This window comes from Cucumis sativus, unplaced genomic scaffold (assembly GCF_000004075.3).
Source record: "Cucumis sativus cultivar 9930 unplaced genomic scaffold, Cucumber_9930_V3 scaffold64, whole genome shotgun sequence".
Taxonomy (NCBI): domain Eukaryota; kingdom Viridiplantae; phylum Streptophyta; class Magnoliopsida; order Cucurbitales; family Cucurbitaceae; genus Cucumis; species Cucumis sativus.
The window spans coordinates 60,578-83,420 of record NW_022279558.1 but is presented as its reverse complement, the minus strand read 5'-3'; the positions used below and the strand labels follow the sequence as shown (position 1 = coordinate 83,420).

At 33.2% G+C, this 22,843-nt stretch overlaps 1 protein-coding gene and 1 long non-coding RNA gene across 2 annotated transcripts; both read right to left on the bottom strand.

The window, feature by feature from the left end:
- Positions 1–3,686: 3,686 nt before the first annotated feature.
- LOC116406086 lies at positions 3,687–4,959 on the bottom strand. Its single transcript, XR_004219148.1, has 2 exons — positions 4,831–4,959; positions 3,687–4,200 (listed from the first exon to the last, which is right to left on the bottom strand). It is a non-coding gene; the product is annotated as an uncharacterized LOC116406086 (long non-coding RNA).
- Positions 4,960–20,188: 15,229 nt separating this feature from the next.
- On the bottom strand, positions 20,189–22,068 carry LOC116406083 (umecyanin-like). Its single transcript, XM_031889785.1, has 2 exons — positions 21,847–22,068; positions 20,189–20,694 (listed from the first exon to the last, which is right to left on the bottom strand). Exons 1-2 carry the CDS (start codon positions 22,028–22,030, stop codon positions 20,381–20,383), a joined length of 498 nt encoding a protein of 165 aa, XP_031745645.1. The 5' UTR covers positions 22,031–22,068; the 3' UTR covers positions 20,189–20,380.
- Between the last annotated feature and the right edge of the window lie 775 nt (positions 22,069–22,843).

Sequence of the window (22,843 nt, the reverse complement as noted above, 5' to 3'; positions counted from 1 at the left end):
GAGTCTATGACATGAAACAATGCACTGGCCTTTAGGTCGCCAATTATGAGTTCTAACCGTATCATGCCTATTGCTCTTTGGCTGCCTTGGTTAAAACCTTGAATTACTAGCTTGCTATTTGAGAGCTCGTCCATCAAGATGCCTAATTGCCACATAGTCGACTTTGGCATTATGTTGACAGCTGATCCATTATCAATGAGGATTCGATCGACTCTCTGTTCTCGAACGTATCCAGAAACATACAAAGGTCTATTATGAAGTTTAGATCCCAACAACAAATCCTCATCTGAGAAGTCTATAGACATACAATAAGAACCACTCTCATATGTCATAGTCGGAGTACTCGAACTTGATGCTCTTGAATTTAGCAATGCATCAATAAGGATGGTTTTGGTCTCTTGAGGAAGTGATAATAGATCCTCTACATTAAACCTTGAAAGGTCTTTTGATACTCCCTCTTCTTCTAGTGATCTTGGAGGGATTATTTCTTCCTCCGTTGTGTTGATAGCATGACACGCAACGACTTCTGGGTCTTCATCCTGATGATCACAAAGGAAGCTTTTTGGAAGGAAGTCTGCCAAGGTCACTAAGCGTTGAGGTCGAGAGAAATTCATGTCTTCATTATGTACGAGCTTAAGCTTATGAGTCTTCTTCTTTTTCTTATTCTTTTGAGTCTTATTTCCTCTTCTATAGTTTTGGTAAGAGCGAGACTCTCTTTGGGTCGGGATCGACTGTCTTTTCTTTCGGTGGGTCACCACTATCCACCCTTCATCGTCTTCTTCGATTGGTCTTTTCCCTCCTTGAGGATCCTCGTATGAGACTTCCTGAAAGAATTGGACAACTATAGGCTCAAAGGTCCCGAACTGGACCAAGCTTTTCCTTTGCTCAAAAATCAATCTCGACGAAGAAACCTCAGACATTATCGTCACTGCAGCGTGGTTTGTTTGAGCTACTTCCTCCAAATCTAGCTCAATCCTTTTCTCACGAGCCAACCTTAGAATTAGCTCCTTCAGCACGAAGCATTTCTCTACTGGATGACTGATGACCCGATGATACTTGCAGTAATTGGGATCATCTACCTTTCCTGCTTGCTCAGGTCGTTTACATTCTGGCAGCTGGATCAGCTGCTTCTCTAGTAGTTGCTCTAGCATGTCAGCGATATCTGAATCAGGAAATGGGTAAACTTTTTCCTGCCTTTCTTTTAAAGTCAGACGTCGCCTTTCGCTTCCATCATCCTTCTTTTCAACCCTCGCTTCCTTTCCTTTGGAGAATTTCAGCGGGGTTGTGTTTACGACCAGATTCTTTCGCGGTGCTTTTCACTATCTTTTCAGCACCTTTCATCTCTTTCTTATCTTTCTTTACTTCAGGAACAAGAAAATCTTTAGTTCCTCTACTGGCGATGCTCAACTCCATATCATGAGCTCGAGTTGCCAGTTCTTCAAATGTGCGGGGCTTTATTCCCTGCAAAATGTAGAGGAGTCCCCAGTGCATGCCTTGGGTGCACATTTCTACAGCCGACAGTTCGGTGAGCCGATCTTTACAGTCAAGACTTAGAGCTCTCCATCTATTGATGTAGTCGATGACTGGTTCTCCCTTTCTTTGTTTCGTATTTGTAAGCTCCATCATGCTTACAGTACGCCTGGTGCTGTAGAAGCGATTGAGAAACTCCTTTTCTAGTTGTTCCCAACTCTCAATGCTTTCTGGCTCCAGATCAGTATACCATTCAAAAGCATTTCCTTTCAAGCTTCGAACAAATTGTCTGACTAGTTGATCTCCTCTTGATCCTGCATTCTCACATGTTTCGACGAAGTGAGCAACGTGCTGTTTTGGATTGCCCTTTCCGTCAAACTGCTGGAATTTTGGAGGCTGATATCCAAGCGGCATTCTCAAGTTGTCGATTCTTTTGGTGTATGGTTTAGAGTACATGAAAGAAGTCTGAGATGGGCCTCCATATTGTGCTCTGATGGAGTTTGTGATCATATCTTGTAATTGTTGAACCGAGAGAGAAGCCACAGAAGTTGATTGTTGTTGTGGTGATTTTCTTGCACCACGTTCTTCCCTTTGTCACAACTTTAACGACAGGAGTTTGACTTGATTCAGCAGTTTCACGAGTCTGCATCTGCTCTTTAAAGCTGCAATTTCGTGGTCTCGTTCATCAACAACCTTCATCAGGAGATTAATTTTTCTCTCCATCTCCGCCATGGCAGTCTCGACTGTACAATCAGCCATCATGACAAACATCACATCTGGGTGTGCTTCTTTCAGTGACCTGCTAGAGGCAAATCAAATCATTATATAGAGGATTTTCCTTGATGACAATTCCAGCTTTAGGAGATTCCATCAATTGCTTCAGGATGCTCTGCGCGCGATGGCGGAACCTTGATCTTGCCCTTGGATGATCCCCTTGGAACGACTACGGGTGATAGGTCCGGTAGGTGTCGCTTGCAGTGAAGATTTGGATGCAGATTTCTTTGATGCCATTGATTTGCTTGTAGCTCTAGATGACGAGAGAGAGATGAGAGGTAGAGATGGTCCCACTGGTGTGCCAATTTGTTCGCACGAGATTTCCGGAGAAATTTAATTCGTGGATTGAACTTGGTGTTGATGTTGTATTTTTGTTGATTTGATGCAATGCGGTTCAATCTCTAGAATTTGATCCTCTGATTCTCTCTCGACTGGGTGCTTCGCTTGATTTGGAGGAAGGAGCACGTGATGTTCTTGAAGTTGGAGCCTTGGAAGAAAGCTTGTATCTTCAAAGAAGCTTCAATCTTCAGAATGTCGATTCAGGAGTTAGGGAGTCTTCTAGCTCTTGGAAGAATTCTCTTTGGATCTTCTAGAGTCAAATTTTCCAACCCCTACAAATGAGAGAATTCTTCTATTTATAGAGTTCACTGGGCTTTATGGGTTAACCTGGTTGATCCATGGACTAGACCATGGGCTCAACCATATGGATTAGGTTATATTTAGTATTTGGGCTCAATTAAGCTTATTTTTTAGCTTAATTGAACTTAGTACAAGTAAATAATATTTAATTGAACCAAAATGATTAACTTAATCCAACGATTAAGATGAAACATGTGACATTATTAGAATGGCCAAATTTATTTTCTTTTTCAATTCTTTGATTTGGGGCACATGTCAATTTTAATTAGTTTCAAATTTAATTATTTGTATTTTCATCATTAACTTAATAAATGATGTGGCAATTTGTGATTGGTCTCAAAATTTCTTATTCAACCGAAACTAAAAAAAATTATGGATCTCCTGAAGTAGAAAATCGTCAAGAAAAATATCAAAATGCGTCGAAAAAGGATCTTTCCGACACATAAATTAATGTGTGTCGGACGCCAGGTCAAGCGAAATGTGTTGGAAGAGGTCTTCTTGATGTTGTTAAATAAAATGTCGATTGAGAATTTGCTGTATTTAGGTGTCAAAAGTTTATGGCACTAGAAGATCTTTGTAAAATTTTCGACGCCAATAAAACTCTTGATGGTCGTACATACGATGTCAGGAGTTTTTTTGTTTTTTTTCTTTTTAAATATAGTCGTTCGTTTCAAAGACAAAATACCTTGCTTTCTCCCTCAACACAATTTCTTTTCTCCCTTGAAAGAAATTTGATAATTCAACACAAGTGAACAAATGCAAAATCAAGTACCCTAGAGTTAATTAATTCCCTATCACTCTCATCTTGAAGGCCATAAAAATGCCAAATTTATAAATCACTACAAACAAATCAAAGAAACGTACATTATATTGAATTGTGAGGGAGAAAAAAAAATGCAAGCATGTACAATCCTGTTACAATAGCATTTATTGAATGAAGTAGAAAGATATCAAATACTCTAGAAAAATAGAACATTGAGATTATTAATTTGGAGAGATGCATAAATTAATATCTCATATGATGAACAAGAAATTGGTGATCATGGTGATGAAGAGTAGTAGCATAGGAAATGCATCAATTTTGAGTGCAGCATTAGGTGGCATCGATCCAAGTATAGGCATAACATCAATAGCAAATTTCATGCCCAAATTGCAATGGTTACCAACTTCACATATAAAGTATCTACGACCAGGACGATCCAGTACAGGAAAACACATTTCCCACAAAAACTATTCCTGGCTTCACGCACCCATCAAGCTCTGCTTGAGACCCAGGCATTGCATAGTTGTGAGTTTCATTTGCACTTGAATTGAACCCTAGGTTGAGAAAAGTATTAAGTCAAATCTATAAACAAACAAAAGTTTAATCCCTTAAGATGACAGTTAAATATCTAAGGACGGACATTCTATTTCAAATTGATGATCCAAAGCTTTCTTTCACAATTCTAGTGGTTATTTATAGCCAATTACAAGAAAATAAAACATTTAACTAATTAGTATTCTAAAATATAATTAATCTAAGTTAGCAAGTAAACAAATATTAAATGAATTATACTAATTATCTTCCAAATTATCCTTAATTTTCTTTTATTCATCATAAACAAAATGATGAAAATTCATGCAACAACTGGCATTGTATACAACATTTAATCATCTAATTTGACACAATGGTTGAAGTGTAAAAATGGATTACGTAAGTGTTTATAATATGATACATTTTGAGACAATAAAAAAAATGTTAATAATCCAAATATTATATATATAGTTGTAAATAATAACATGTGAAAGTGAAAGTTGGTATTACCTTCTATCCTAGAACTAAGAGGTTTATGTAATCGTTCAGAACAATTTTCAAAGTTTAGGAATATATATAATTGAAATCTAATAGAAATTTAGGAAAGCTTTGGAAGTTAAAATAAAATGTAGAGTATATATATGATTACTTACTTAACCTATCGCCAACAAAGAAAGTCTTATTACTAGCCCATTCGGAGAAGAAGGTGGGAGTTGGCGGTAGGTTCCAACCGAAATCACCTCCGACCTGATAGTCAACAGCAGCAACAGCCGGAAGGAGCAGCGATGAAGAGGAAGGAAGCAAGGAAAGTCACTTTTTGTGTTGAAACCATTCTTGAAGATCTTTTGTTTCTGAAATGAGAAGAAGAGAAGAGTATATATAGAGGAGTTTATAGAGATTTATACAGAAAAGAGGTTGATGGTGTGGGAAATGGATAATATAGTATAAAAGAGGAGAACATGAGTTGCCAATTTTGAATTAAATAATGAAACGAAGTGAAATGGGTCAATATTAATAGCCGTGGAGAATTGTACTTCTAATTCTAATTATTATTTTTGAAATTTATTTACTTTAGTGAATAACTGAGACCGATTACCATTTTAAAATTAATGTATTAATTCTTTAGCTCGACCATGGTTGAAATTATTTAGTTCCACGTTTCAACCAATCTAACAACTAAACTTGTTATCCAACTCAAAAGTTTTAATTTTCATTTTCGATATTTATTTTATTTTAACATTTAAACTTTTAAATTACTTTGTTTAAATTTGAAGAAATATTAATTTATGTCTCTATATCTTTATACGAATCATCTAAAAGTCTTAAATTAATAAGTTTTCTAATTAAACTCTCTTACGTTTTTTATAAATAAATCAATTTAAATAATGAAAGGAATTAAAAATAGTTACGAATTGTTTACTGTCTAAATTAAAACACTTATGTTTGATTGAAATTTGAATCAATGCCATTAAGGTCCAGTGGGGCATTGGTGGTCTCAAACTTTGAAGGGTCAAAGTCAAATAGTCAGTCATGAAAAATATCAACACATCATATATTAGACTATAATTTTGGGAACCTATCCAAAGTTTTTTTTTAATGCTTAATGTTGGGATTTGATTTATTTATCATTAGATTTTATTTTCATAGTTTGAAAGCTCAAATTTTTATCCAATAAATTCTAACTATATATATGGACCAAACTAAACATGGTTAAAAAAGAGCAAGAATTGTTCCTTCCTTGGAGCAGAAAGATTGAAATTTTTATTTTTCGTTACTTCTAAAAACAATTATGACTATAATACTTATGAAAATCATAAACAACCTTACAACACAACACAATTTAAAGTAGTATATACGTCAAAAGAGAAGAGATATGTCAACTAGAAAATAATGCAAAGTTCAACATATAATTAAAGATGTTGCCGTTAGAGTTTTCCGTACTTGTCTAAGGTTAATAGTTTTTGGTTTCATGGATGATCACATGTTGTCATAGACGTTGACACAAAAGATGTCACACAAGTTGTGCCATTCTTCTAGTTTATGTTTCCTTATTTGAAATTTTTTGTATAGCTATTTTCGTTATTTATGGTTGTTTTCCTTTTCCATTATTGTTCCTATTATTGTTTGTATAAATCTTTACACTGTTAAAGCTGTCACTTCTATTTACTGCGGTTTGGAATTCTTGTGTTTTTGTGGTGGCAGTTTAATATAATACTCATTGTGTTGTCGTTGATCTACATTCAATAATCATACGAAACATTTGTTGAAGATTTAAGAATAAGAAGTTTTCATGGTGCTAGAGGAAGCCTGAGACTTTCATTACACAAAATGGAGGTCTCCAACTTTGGTTCATTAGTGAAACATCTTCACAATAGAGGTAAAAAGATAACATTAAAAGAGAGTGGGAGTTTTATAAACTAGACAACTTGGAGTGTTCTTTACTAATTTGCATATGCAGAGGAGCTTAAATTCGATTAAGGAGGAGTCTATCTCACATCTAATGGAGTCTAAGTGATTATTGAGTTAGGCTCTATATGTGTATCATTATAAATCTCGTGACTTTTCAAATATATATACACACACACATACCTACGTGTTGTAAACACTGGACTCTTAAATATTAGTGAATTGAATTATCTAATTCTCTGATACGCTACCGCCAGAACGTATGTGAATATCACCGAACAAATTTACAAATCTCTACGTGTTCACTCTTCATTTATAATATAATTTGTTATTCTAATGTTGTCTCTAAAGTTGTCAAGATATTTTGTTTATGTGTGACATATTCATTCTTAATTTTCAATATTTTTTAGTCCTAAACTTTAGGAAAGTAGTCATTTAATTCATGAACTACTCCAAGTTGGGAATAATTGAGTTTATATATATAAACTTTACCAAACATGTAAATTAGGCCTTACCTAATAATTGTTTATAAACTTTTTCAAATTGCCCAAACATTACATTCTAATAACTTATTTAAAAAAGAAAAGAAAGAAAAGAATAATACATAAATATATGATGAATATTACAATAGCATTTATTCAAACAATAAGAAACATCTACAAAAACCAATGGAACAATATGGGAACACACACAACATGATCACAAAACGAGAAAAATAATGAAACAGCAATAAACAATAACTAACTATATGGTTACGAGAAAGAGCAATCCAGTCATTGCTGCAGCCAAAACTGCACCAAATCTCAAGGAAGAAGCGGAGCTCGCGGCGGCGGCGGCGGTGGCAGCAAGGCAGAGTTGGGGTTTACAAAAACGTCGACAGTAAATTTCATACCCGCGTTACAATGATTGCCAATTGTACAAATGAAGTAACGACGACGGGGAGAATCAAGTAGAACAGATAACATGGCAGATGATGTACTTAAACTAATTCCTGGTTTCACACATCCATCAAAATCCGTTTGACTTTCAGGCTCTGCACGTCATGGAACTCCGACGAGTTTGATTGAATACTGTACATAAAACAAACCACACATATATCAAACTATAAAACAAGGAATCTCTCATTCTTGTCGATAATGATTTAGTTTATGTATTTCTCACTTGTACGATATGATTTAATTTTTATTGTAAAACATAATATATGGTTTATTTTAAATTTACTTAAATTTGTAATAGAAACAAACAAAAAGTAGTCTTAGGGTATAATTAAGCAGCTACCTAGTTTATCACCAACAAAGAAAGTTTTATTATGAGTCCAATCGGAGAAGAAGGTGGGTATTGGTGGAACGTTCCAACCGAAATCGCCACCAACATCATAATCAAAGCCGTAAACGACTTGTAGGAGAGCTCCCACGAGGAAAACACAAGCAATTGAACTCCAACTCATTAATTTTGTAGCCATTTTTATGATGATGATGAATAACTGAGAGGAAAAAATAACAGAAAGAGTAGATTTTTATAGATGTTTTTAAGTAGTCCGGGAACAATATAAGAACAAGTCAATGTCCAAACTTGTAGTTGGTCAACATCCAACAACATATATAATTTGATGAAGTGTGTCTGTAAACTAAAAACTAGTTTTCTTTATGAACACACCTTTAAATTTATAGGTGTTTACAAAAAAAAAAAAAAAAAAAAAAAAAAAAAATTAGGAAAAGAGCAACTAAGGTTGTTGGAATTCAGTTTTCTTTACAATCTCCACCTTGAATCCAACTTAAACATGTGATAGTGATCCTTCCATCTTACTCTTCTTTTTCTGATCTATTCTTTTTCAGGTAGGTTGAAACCTACCAGCTAGAGGAACTTCTGGAGCTGCATTGTTGAGACCGGCTTGGTAAGCTTCAATCTTTCCTCGTATAAAGTGGTATTTTATGTCTATATGCTTTGTTTGGCTGTGGTATTGTGGGTTTTTGATAGGTGAATGGGACTTTGGTTGTCACAGGAGATTTTTACAATCCACTGTTTGATTCCAAACTCCTTCATCAGTCCTTTAAGCCATAATCCTTCTTTTACAGCTTCTGCTAATGTTATGTATTCTGCTTCTGTAGTTGAGAGAGAGCAACAATAGATTGTAGGGTTGCTTCCAACTAATTAGATTAGGGTCATAGAGGAAAACATATCCGATTAAACTTCTTCTTTTGTCACTGTCACTGACAAAGTCTGAGTCCACATAACCAATCAGTTATAGTTCTGACTTAGTGGACCTTTGATAGTTTATTTTAGTAGACTTGGACTAGATTAAGTATCTCTTTATCCATTTAGTTTTTTCTAGTGCCGTTTTTCAAGATTAGCCATATATCTGCTGACTAGGCTTGCTGAATTGGATAGATTAGTTCTAGTGGAGATCATCAAGTACATTAAACTTCTTAATGCTTGACTGTAGGGTACATTTTCCATATGTAGTTTGTGCTCTATGACTGTAGGGTACATTTTCCATATGTAGTTTGTGTTGGAGGCGTTGACGAGCCCACTCTAAATTTACTCTAAATCTCACAAACTTTTAAGAGAAGAAATTTGTTCTCTTAGAAAACTCAATAACACACAAGAGAAGAATGTTGTTCTCTTGAAACTCACTTACTTTCTAAAACTCAATTTGCTTCTATTGATTTGATTCTTTTATCTTGTATACAAATGAAGGAAATGATCTCTATATATAGTATTCAAGAGACACTTCCTAAAAGACACAAAATAAATGAAGTACATGAATACATACCATTCATGTACTTGAATAATTACATGTATCTAGAAATGCATATGTATCTTGAAACTAGAAATGTATCTATTAATGTGTTATCCATAATGTATCTAGCTTATTAATTTCTAACATGCCCCCTTAAGCTAGACTTCCCAAACTCCGAGCTTCTCTTTCATTTTCAAGAATGAATCTGTCTTTAATGCTTTTGTGAATACGTCTGCAACTTGATCTTGAGTCTTGCAATACCTGATATATACTTCTCCATCTTTGATCAATTCTCTGATGAAATGATATTTGATGTTTATGTGTTTGCTTCTTCCATGAAAAACGGGATTCTTCGAAAGTGAAATAGATGATTGATTGTCACAGAACATGATGGTCCCTTTCTCTTGAGGACACTTCAATTCATGTAGTACATTTCTTAGCCAAAGTGCTTGACAACTAGCAACAGACAAAGAAATGTATTCAGCTTCTGTTGTGGACAATGCTACAACATCTTGCTTCTTTGATGCCCATGAAACTGCTCCAGAACCAATATTAAATACATACCCAGAAGTACTTTTGAAATCATCAATATTTCCTCCCCAATCACTATCACTGTAGCCAACAAGAACATTATCCACATTCCTTTTATAGTGGATTCCATGATCAACAGTTCCAAGAATGTATCTAAGAACTCTCTTTCCAGCTTCCCAATGACTTCTCTTTGGTGATGTCATAAATCTACTCAATAAACTGACCGAGAACATAATATCAGGTCTAGTTGTAGTTAAATACATTAAACTTCCAACCAAACTTCTATAAATGGTGGCATCAAAAGCTTCACTAACATCATGCTTACTTAACTTTAAACCCAATTCCATAGGAGTACTGGCAGGATAAGCATTCTCCATTTTGAACTTTTTCAACAAATCTTTTGCATACTTCTTTTGGAAAATTGCAATCTCATTATCACCTTGTTTAACTTCAATACCAAGAAAATAATGAAGTAAACCCATATCAGTCATCTCAAATTCCTTTTTCATGCTCTCTTTGAATTCTTCAATCATCATATTTGAGTTGCCCGTAAATATTAAATCATCAACATATAGACAAATTATCAAGAAATTACCATTTTCATCTTCTTTGGTGTAGAGAGCATGTTCATATGGACATCTTCTGAAACCATCCTTTAAGAAAAAATTGTCGATGCGACTGTACCAAGCCCTTGGTGCTTGCTTTAGCCCATACAAGGCTTTCTTTAATCGACACACCTTATTTTCTTCTCCAATCTTTGCATAACCGGGGGGTTGCTCAACATATATTTCATCCTCTAAATACCCATTTAGGAATGCTGACTTTACATCCATTTGATGAACTTTCCAGTTATTTTTTGCTGCAAGGGCTAACAACAAACGAACAGTCTCCAAGCGAGTTACCGGTGCAAAAACTTCTTCATAATCCACACCAAACTTTTGTTTGTAACCTTTTACAACGAGTCTGGCTTTGTATTTTTGCACTTCTCCGTTTTGCTTTAGCTTTGTTCTATAGATCCATTTGACTCCAAGAGCCTTTTTATTTTCTGGTAATTTTACTAACTCCCATGTCTCGTTTCTTCTTATTGCATCAATCTCTTGATTCATTGCATCTTTCCAATTTTCATCTTGAATTGCTTCTTCAAAGTATACAGGATCAACATTTGCAAATAAAGCAAAATCAACATGTTCTTCATCTAGTATCCTTCTTGAAGTATTATAGATCTCTTGAATATTTCTGGTCTTCCTTGGAGTAGTTTCTTCATCACTTGTGGAGTGTGATGAAGAAGGTGAAGTCAGTGGTTGAGTTACTTCAAGCTCCAAGTCTCGAGCATCTTTTTTTCCATCCATATCAACATGTAATGGATTTTGGTCTTCATTTGGTGCATTCCATTGCCACAATTTTGCTTCATCGAACTTGACATCTCGACTAATAATAACTTTCTTACTTATCGGATTGTATAGTCTGTAGGCCTTAGAGTTCTCACTGTACCCAACAAAAATGCATTTCTCTGATTTATCATCTAGCTTACCTCTTTTCTCATCTGAAATGTGAGAGTAAGCAATGCACCCAAACACTCTTAGGTGACTAACGGTTGGTTTCAATCCGCTCCATGCTTCTTGAGGAGTAATACCTTGCACACTTTTCGTTGAAGCTCTATTTAGGAGATAAACAGCACAAGTTACTGCGTCTCCCCAAAATTGATCAGGAAGCTTCTTTGCCTTCAACATACTTCTTGCAAGTTCCATTATTATTCTATTTTTCCTCTCTGCAACTCCGTTTTGTTGAGGAGTTCTTCGAACAGTCTTCTGATGCTTGATTCCATTTTCCTTCAAGAAATCTGCAAAAACAATATATTCTCCTCCACGATCCGAACGCAATGATTTCAATTTCAAGTTACTTTCATTTTCCACCATTGCTTTGAATGTCTTGAAACATTCGAAAGTAGCACTCTTTTCTTTTAGTAGATAAATCCATGTTTTTCGACTGTAGTCATCAATAAATGTGAGAAAATAACGGTTACCTCCATGTGTAGTAGTTCTCATAGGTCCACATAAGTCTGTATGAACAAGCTCGAGTGGTTTTGATGCTCTCCAAGAACCTCCAGTCGGAAATGAATTTCGATGATGCTTTCCGAAAACACATGCTTCACAGAGTTGATCTTCCTTTTTAATATTTGACATTCCTCTCACCATATGTTGTTGACACATGTGAGACAAAGTGTCAAAACTTAGGTGCCCAAATCGACAATGCCATAACCATGAGGTGTCATTTACTAAAGTCTCAAAACAAACAAGCTTCTCATAACATATTTTAATTGGAAACATTTTGTTGTGAGTCATACGAACCTTCGTTATGAGATCTCCATTCTTGGTTCTAATCTCACATATGTTATCTTTAAAAATAACATCATGTCCTCTTAGGAGAAGTTGTCCAACACTTAAAAGATTGTGTTTGAGACCTGAAACATAATACACATCAGTAATTTTTTTTGCTCCCATTTTTGTCTTGACAAGAATATCTCCTTTTCCTTTGACTTCAAGCATCTTGTTGTCACCAGTCTTCACTACATTTTGATGAGATTCATCTAAAGATATAAAAATATCCTTTCTTCCTGTCATGTGGTTACTACAACCACTATCAAGATACCATATTTCTTCAGTGCTTGATTCTTGAACATTGAGAGTGAGGAAGAGAAGACCTTGATCATTATTTGATTGCTCATGCATTAGTGTGGTTTCTGCTTGATTAGAATTAGTCTTCTTAGACCAACAGTCTGCTTGAAAATGTCCATAACGTCTACAATTGAAACATTGTATGTGAGAAAAATCTCCACGACCACCACTTCTACCTCTTCCTCTATTTGAACTTCTTCCTCGTCCTCTATTTGAAAAAATTGATTGTCTCTGCTTTCTGACTCTGTATTTGTTACAACGTTGGATCGTCCATTGCCTCTACCACCACGTCCACCTCTTCTTCCATTGGATCGACCTCTATAGGAGGACTGCATATGAAAAGCTTCTTCTGAAGGATTAGAATCAAACATCTTCAATCTGAGCTCATGAGATTGAAGAGATCCCATTAAGCTATTTATAGAGAGAGTTGACAAATCTTTGGATTCTTCAATTGCTACAACAATATGCTCATATCTTCTAGTCATGCTTCTAAGAATCTTCTCAACAATCCTTTGATCTTCAATTGTTTCTCCATTTGATCTCAATTGATTAACAATTAAGAGAACACGGTTGAAAAATTCTTCAATAGTTTCAGAATCTTTCATTCGAATTGTATCAAATTCAGCTCGAAGTGTTTGTAATCGGACCAATTTTACCTTTTCTTCTCCTTCATACAAATTTTGCAATGCATCCCATGCTGCTTTAGCAGTAGAGACTCCTGATATTCTTTCAAAAATATTTTCATCCACAGATTGGTAGATGAAAAATAATGCCTTCTTATCCTTTTTTCTAGCATCTCTCAACTCATTGAGTTGTTGTGCTGAAAGACCATTCTCACTTTCTGGCTCTGAATATCCGATGTCAACAATATCCCAAAGATCTTGAGATCCATAAAGAACCTTCATTTGCTGGCTCCACCGCCTATAGTTTTTTCCCTCAAAACGAGGAAGTTGAGGCTGCAACATGTTAGATGACATCTTTCAATCCTTGCTCTGATACCACTTTGTTGGAGGCGTTGACGAGCCCACTCTAAATTTACTCTAAATCTCACAAACTTTTAAGAGAAGAAATTTGTTCTCTTAGAAAACTCAATAACACACAAGAGAAGAATGTTGTTCTCTTGAAACTCACTTACTTTCTAAAACTCAATTTGCTTCTATTGATTTGATTCTTTTATCTTGTATACAAATGAAGGAAATGATCTCTATATATAGTATTCAAGAGACACTTCCTAAAAGACACAAAATAAATGAAGTACATGAATACATACCATTCATGTACTTGAATAATTACATGTATCTAGAAATGCATATGTATCTTGAAACTAGAAATGTATCTATTAATGTGTTATCCATAATGTATCTAGCTTATTAATTTCTAATAGTTTGTGCTCTATGTCTGTCTCACTAGGAAAATTAGCGGCTGATAGTTTAAAATATTGTGCAATAGGAAGTGTGATTGGTCTAGCAGTGGTGAGGTTGAATCTTCTGATCACCTTCTCATAGTAGGTTGATTGACTTATGCTTCGTATGGATTGGTTTTTGTCTCTTGTGATGTCAATTCCTAGGATCTTTCTTGATTCACCTAAATCCTTCATGTAAAATTCTTTACTTAAAAGAGTTTTGACATGAGTTAAATCTTCCTTAGAGCTTCTGGCAAGGAGCATATCATCGACATACAGTAGAAAGAAAACCATCTCCTTATAGGTTGTTGAGTTTATGTAGACACACATATTGTATGAGCTTCTATTAAAACTCAGTCTGGATATAAAACCATAAGATCCAGCACCTAGGTGATTGCTCCAGTCCATATATTGACTTCTTTAGTAAGCAATAGAGGTCTTCCTTACCTTGAACTTCAAAACCTTTAGGTTGAACCATGTAAATTGTTTCATCTAGATAGCCATGAAGGAAGGCTGCCTTTACATCAAGTTGGTCCAACTCTAGATTATATTAAGTAACTAGGGATAAGAGAGGTCTAATAGAGGTTTGTTTAACAACTGGTGAGAAAATTTCAGAATAGTCTATACCTTCTCTTTGAGTAAAGTCCTTAGCTACCAACTTTGCCTTGTACCTTGGTAGTGAGTTCAGTGACTCCTTCCTTGAGTTTATAGATCCACTTAGATGCTATTGGTTTGCATTCCTTAGGTAAAGGGATAAGGGTCCATGTGTCATTTACCTTTAGAGAATTTATTTCTTCATTCATGGCTTCAATCCACCGTCTAGCATCATTACAGCTTAACTTCCTCAAAAGAACTAGGTTCATTATCACTGGGAGCTATAGTAACGTTTAGAAAAAAACTTATATAGTTAGTTTCAGCATACCGATTGAAGGAATAATTACCGTTCTTTGTCTGTCTCTTGCTAGGAATATTGGCTCAAGTTAGATTGTTCTTTAACTATTTTAGTTTGTTCTCCATCTATTTCTTGATCAATAACTTTAGTTTTCTTAGTAAATTGAGCACCGTTTCTAGCATTCTCCAGTTCAATCTGAGTATAGGTTTTTGTGGCTTCAGTGCTCCTTTTAGTATTACCTTTCCCTTGCATAAACATCTCAGTTTCTCTGAAATGAACATCCCTACTAATTATGAACTTCTTGTTAGTGTGCCACAACTTGAAACCCTTTACCCCTTCTGTGAAGCCAACAAACATACACTTAACATCTCTAGCCTTTAGTTTCCCTTAGTTTTGATGGACATACCCTACACATCCAAACACCTAAAGATCATTTAGATGGACCATTTCTCCTCAGGTGTTAAGAGTCCTAAGGAGGTATGGGGCTTCTATTCAATGTGTACACCGCATAGGCAGCAACTTCAACCCAAAACTTTTCTTCCAGAATGACATCTGATAGTTGGCATCTTACCTTTTCCATTATAGTTCTGTTAAGTCTTTCTGCCACCATATTTTGTTGAGGTGTGTATCTCACATTTTTGTGTCTTGTGATTCCACTTTCCTTGCAAAAATGATTGAACACCTCTCCACAAAACTCCGAACCATTGTCAGCTCTAAGGTATTTAATCTCTTTATCAGTTTGTTTTTCTATCATTAGTTTTCATTTTTAAAATTTTCAAAAACTTGATCTTTTTTTTTAAAATAAATCCAATTTTTTCTTGAAAAATCATCAGTAAATGATAAGAAATACCTTGAGCTCTTAGGCTTGGAGTTGGGGTTGGACCCATAAATCTGGATAGATATAGTCTAGAATTCCTTTAGTTGTGTGTTGTGCTTTGGTGAAACTTTGTTTCCTTGCTTTGCCTAGCACACAGTGTTCACAGAAAGACAGTTTACTGCATATGTCTAAAGGTAGAATGTCTTGTTTAGATAAAGCCTCAAGTCCCTTCTGACTTATATGAGACAGTCTTTTGTGCCAAAGGTCATCCTCTGTTAAGTTTAGAGCTAATACAATATTTGCTTCATCTATCATTTCAACCCCTTTTATTATAAACAGGTCATTTACCTTTTCCCCCAACCAATACTTCTTTAGAGTCCATGAAAACTTGGAAGACTCCACATTTTCCTTTGTATTCGCATCCTAGAGAGTCTAGCATTCCCAAGGAGATTAAGTTTCTTTTAAGGTGAGGAACATGTCTTACATTTCTAAGGAGATTTACAGTCTCATCCTTTAGTTTCATGGTGACCGATCCAATTCCAGCAATGTTACAAGCATTATTATTCCCCATAAACACAGACTCTCTACTGATTTCTTTATAGGTATTGAACCATGCTCTAAAAAGTGTCATATGGTAGGTGCATCCTGAGTCTAGGACCCAATCACGTTTTCGGAAGGGGTTAACATAATTGGCTTGGTCTAAGGTTGATGTCAGGGCATCCGTGTAGGTAAATGATATTTCTACTATGAAGGCTTATGGTTGTTTTCCTTTTAAGTCTTTTTCTTTTTCTTGATATTTCTTTTAAGGAAAAAACACTCTTGAAGGTGTCCCTTCTTTTTACTCTATTTACACTTCTCTTTTTGTTTAACTTTCTTATCTTCATAAGAGGAGGATTTGCTACTATTTTTACCCTGATTGTTTTGGGATTTACCTTTGACAAACAAACCATTTCCACTTTGATGTTCCTTATGAGATAACTGTATTTTCAATTCTCTGGTTCTTAGGGTTGATATTATGACATCTGTTTTGGCTGAGTCTTTACCATACTTTAGTGAATTTTTCACTTCTTTGTATGCCTCGGGTAGAGAATTTTGGAGAACGAATGCCTCATTATCATCACTGAGTTTGTCTTCAAGACTTTTAAAGTCTGAAACTATTTTCTTGAACTTATCTAAGTTGTCTGTTAAACTTTTGGAAGGATCCATTTTATATGTAAAGAATTTTTCCCTTAGATACATCTTGTTTGAGAGATCTTTAGTGGCATATAGACTTTCTAATTTCTTCCAAATTTTGTGTGTTGTCTCTTCTTCTAGTACTTGCCTTATAACATTGTCACTAAGGTTTAGTATTAGTGTTCCATAGGCATTTAATTTCATTTCTTCATTTTGTACTGCTGTGAGGGTTGTTGGAAGTTCTGAAGAATCTAGAAGGGCTTTGTGAGCTTTTTGTTGTCCTAACAAGGCCTTAATCTTTGCCTTCCATAAGGCAAAGTCTCTCTTTCCATCGAACTTCTCGATTTCCACTCTTGCCACTGCCATTATTCAGGTCTATCTAGCTTTAATTTCCTCCAAGATTCAGTTTCTTGAAATCAAGATTCGCCCTGATACCAATTGTTGGGCCTTTTCCATTATTTATAATTTCTATTTGAACCTTTATTTTTCAGGTTGCTATAATACTTGGAGGAGATAGAGCCACGTTATTTGCTTAACGGCTGTACATGCGTGAGGAGGTAGGTCTCTTTTATTTCTGCATGTTATGAGAGAAAAGAAATACGAAATGAAAAGAGAGAGAGAATTATTTCACCTTTTCTTTGTTGTTCATCTTCTTCGTTTTTCCTCTCTTTTGCTAACAAACCCTAATGTGTTTCTCTATTGTGATTTTGAGTGTATGAAGTTGGCAACAATACGAAGACGAAGGAGAAGAAGAAGGATGCTACAATGATTTACGTGGTTCGGCCAAATTGAAGCCTACATCCACGGGAAAGGATCTATTTCTTTGTTATTAAAGATGAGTACAGAAGTGCTTGTTTCCTATATATCTTTATGTGCTTTTTTAGATTGATGAAGTGTGTTTGTAAAACTAAAAACTAGTTTGCTTTATGAACACACCTTTATAAATATAGGTGTTTACAAAAAATAAAGGAATTAGGGAAAGAGCAACTAAGGTTGTTGGAATACAGCTTTCTTTACAAATGTAAAATGAAGTTTTTTCACATGCATACTCAGTGATTTAGAATATCTGATCTGGTGGACGAAGTATTTGTATTTAATAGTTAATTCATGACTCAAAATGATTAATCATTTATAGTGTGAATGATAGGATTTCACTTATCTAACATGTTATCTTAGACATAACAAAAAAAATGGAGTCAAGATAACTTCATCAAGACTACTTGATGACTCTATCATGGAAATCTCTAAATTAAAAAAAAATGTAGACAAATGACCTAAATCTATTAGGAAATTTCACAAATAACCTAAATTATGATTTATTTCCTTGATTAGGTTTTCATATTTTCACGACAATTATAACCTTATCATATTTATTAATTACATATAATTTTTAAAATAAAATTCAAATTATTTCCTTAAGTAGATTATACTCAAATTATTAGCTTTCATATTTGGCCTATTAATTAATGTATAAATTTATTATGGAAATTAATTTAAAATATTTTATTAATTCAATATAAAATGAAATCTTCTATAATATGGAATAATTTGATAATTAAATATAACATTATCTCATTATTTTTATCGTCTGTGAACATTATGTGAAAAAAATTATGGTCATTTGTTCTTTCTTCTTCCATTTTGTAGCAAATATGTTGATTGTTTTTTCTATTTTGTTTAATTTTTTTATTATTCAATTCATCTTCCTGTCATATTCGACATATGATTTTTATTAAATGTCCCGTCATTTATATATACTATGGTATACCGCTGAATATTAAATTTATGTTTTGTGATTTGTTACACATATATATTACAACATCAATAATACATACACATTATTATTCATGTTTTGTAATTTTTTCTTACTGCACGTATCTTTACCAATATATACATAGATTATATAACCATTCAGTATATTTTTTATTTCTTACAATGATAAAAACTCCTCAATGTCATAGATTGACACACTTATGTAGTTTGACATAAACACAAAATAATCTGCACTTCAATATTCTTCCAAACCACCAACCCTAAAATCGAATTAAATCATATAACATATGTTTTGGAATGGTTGAGACTATATTAAAGAAAATAATAAATCAACTCTTTACGGGGAAAAAAATATAGTAAATCAAAAAAATTTAAAAATGTTGTTAGATAAGGAAAAAAATTATCCAGATTTTTCTAGGAAATTGCATCAAATAACAAAAAATCATTTAGAAAAAATAGCTAATGACACTTATTTTCTTTTGCATATTGCGAATATGACAAAATTAATGATATCAGACGGTAATCATAGCGCTAGCGGAGAGCTATCAGACACTAATCATAGGGTTAACGTCTTTTTAAATTTGATACCCTTGCAATTTATAAAATGTAGGGACATGTTATTTTTGCATTTTTCTATCTGCATGCAACAATGTCACATATAATACCACGACCGACGTGCCACAGGCAATAAGAAAGGAACAAATACTTGACAACTTGGTAGCTGTTTCAACATGACTTGTAATAACAAATTATACTTTATTCTATGAATCAATGGTCACTTAGTCAAGTTTCTTATTGGTTACAACTTAAATAATTTGTGGCAATTATGACTTTGAATTGTTAATGTAAATTCGTAGAAGTTTCTTTGGTCGAGATGAGAGTCGGTTTTCAATAATTATAAAGTGGACCAAATTATATTTTTTATAAATAAAAATGCATGTGTTTTCCATTTGAAAATTTTGTAAATTAAAACCATTTAAAATTAGATTGCAATGGTAATAGTTGAGTTTCAAAAGTAATGACTTTTGACTTTTCTTTTGGTCACATAGGCCAACATTTGCATTCATTAATAATTTAGCTACTAATCACACGTAATTTTATTAATTGAAGGAACATTCTGTAAAATAGTAAAATAAATTAAAATATTATTTATAAGCTATAGCAAAATTTGGGATTCTATTACTAATGGTTTTCTATTACTATAACATATCAATGACTATAGGTGATAGAATTTGTTATAGATTGTAAATATTTTGTAAAATCTACTATTTTTAAAAATTTTCCTTAATTTAAAATATACTTTCTTAGAAAATACAATTTTAAAAAGTATTAATTGAACGATAAATAAGTAATTTATTAATGTAAAGATATTTTCCAAATAATTTTATGGGTTAATTACTGACTAAATTCAGACATTCAAAAGTAAAAAAACAATAGAATTTATAGCACGAAAACATATCTATGATTTGTGTGATGACTTATATTTCTTATATTTTTAATATTTTGTTAAGAATCCTTTTTATTCTTAAACTTTTATAAAATTAACAATTTAATCATGGACTTTTGGTGTCAGCACTAATTTAATATATATACTTTCAAATATACATTTCTATTAATCTTTTTTATTATGTTTATAAAGAGAGAAAGAATGGATAACCATATATGATGGAGTATATTACAATAGTATTTATTCAAACAATTAGACAGCTACAAAAATAATAGAACAAGATAGAAACACACACAAGATGATCTAAAAAGGAGAAAAAATAATGAAACAACAATAAAGCTAACCAATCATATGGTTAAAAGAAAGAACAATCCAGCCATGGCTGCAGCCAAAACTGCACCAAATCTTAAGGAAGAGGCAGAGCTGGGCGGTGGCGGCATGGCAGAGTTGGGGTTTATAAAAACGTCGACAGCAAATTTCATACCCGCATTACAATGATTCCCAATAGTACAAATAAAGTAACGGCGACGTGGAGAATCAAGTGAAATAGATAACACAGCAGATGTACTTAAACTAATTCCTGGCTCCACACATCCATCCAAATCTACTTGCCCATCAGGCTCTGCCACATCATGGGTCTCTGACGCTTTTGATCGGAACACTGCACACAAAAACAATTTATAGTTCTCTTATTTTCGTTGGTAAATACTTGTTCATGTATTATATGATTTGTAACAATTTAGATATTATTAAAAAAAAAATTGGTCAAGTTTAAAAATCTTTTTACAATGAACAAGTTAAATAGAAATAATTTTTTAAATAAATTATCAAAAATATTGGAATCTAAATTTTAGAGAGACTTTCAAAATATATACTAACCAAGTTGAATTACTTATTCAAAATTTAGGGACTATCCGTATGTTTGGATTGAATTTTTAATGCTTCAAAAAAGGTATTTATAGATGTAAAATAAGTGTACGGATTCAATTTTTAATGCTTCAAAAAAAGTATTTATAGATGTAAAATAAGTGTTTAAAAATATTTAGAGGGTCAATATGTCCTAACACAATCTAAATTGTTATGGGTTTTAACTATTGTGTATAACCAATACTTCATAAAGTTTTATTTTTAACTTTTCAAATTTAAGTTTTTTCAAGAAAATTAAAGTATGAGAATTGATGTGTAAAACTATGTGATATTATCCTGATAGATAATTTTAGATATTGATAAACACATATTTGAGTGATAGATGATGATAATTAATAATCCTATCGATGTACGTTAATCAACATTTATCAATGATAGTTTGTTTATTTTGCTCTATTTGAAAACAATCCTATGTATTATACAAGATTAAAATTACATTGTTATCATTTATTTCATCTCAATAAATTAAAACACATTTAGTATACGATTATCAAGTTAATTTAAGTGAATCATTTTATACCAGTTAAATGATGTTACAATTAGTTACGGCACCCATTTACATCTTATTTTAATGATGGAGTTTTTTCAAAGGTATTTGTTTAGAACACATTTAAAAGTTGATTTTAGTCAAATTGAAACTTTTTAACATCAAATAATAGAATCATGGAAACATACCCCCAAAGTTAATGGGCATATAATTTTGTATCATATTTAACAAAAGAAAAACAAAGGTTAAATAAGTAACCTAATAGTACTATAGAGCGATTATAAAATTTTACCACAACATAAAATTAACTTACTAAATTTGAAATTAAAAGTTAATTTAAATGTGTAATTTAACGAACAAAAATGGAGTATGAGTAAGGGCATATAATGAATCACTAACCTAGTTTATCACCCACAAAGAAAGTTTTATTACGAGCCCAATCAGAGAAGAAGGTGGGGTTCGGTGGTAGGCTCCAGCCGAAATCACCACCAACATCATAGTCGACAGCGGAGGCAACATGGAGGAAAGCCCCAACAAGGAGAAGACAGGCAATTGAACTTAAACTCATTAGTTTTGTAGCCATTTTTCTTATTTTAATGATGATAATGGATATATAATGGAGAAGAAAAGATAACAGATGGGTGGATTTTTATAGATGCTTCGTAGTGTGGGAACCGTAAGAAGAAGTCAAGGTCCAAACTTGTAGTTGGTCAGTATTCAACAACATATATAATTTGGCGAAGTAGACAAAACGTGTACGATTATGTTAATCTTCAATAATGGAAACGAAGAAGTGATATACAACAGCTCTAATTGGGTGAAGAACTTGTATGCAAAGGATCGGAACTCGATACGACCATTTCTTTAATTACTTTTCTTATCTCATTTGTTTAATTTTTATTTATATTTGGCCAATCAAATTGTAATCTACTGTGAATTAAATGATTTATAATAATTCATAAACGGAAAATATAGATTATAAAAAACTGTTCGAAAACTTTTGTGAAATTAGACCGGTTCTTCGGTACAATATAAGATGTTACACAAGAATTGTTAACTTAGTTTGGTGATACAACAACTATATATATGTCTAAGGGAGAGAGTCTTACTAATTAATATCAATGTATTAAGCAATTATAAAGTTGTATTTATTTATAAGAATGTTTGCAAAAATAACAAAAAAAAATTATGATAATAGAACACATGTCACTACATTTTCTAAATTGCAAAAATATCAAATTTAAAAGTGGATATACCTATGATAGTCATTGGATATATCTAATTATTTGTCATACTGACATATATTCAATATGCAAAAAAGAGGTACTATGAGCTACTTTTTTTTAAAAAAGAATTTCTTTGTCATCTGATGCAATTTCCTTTATTTATATGCTCT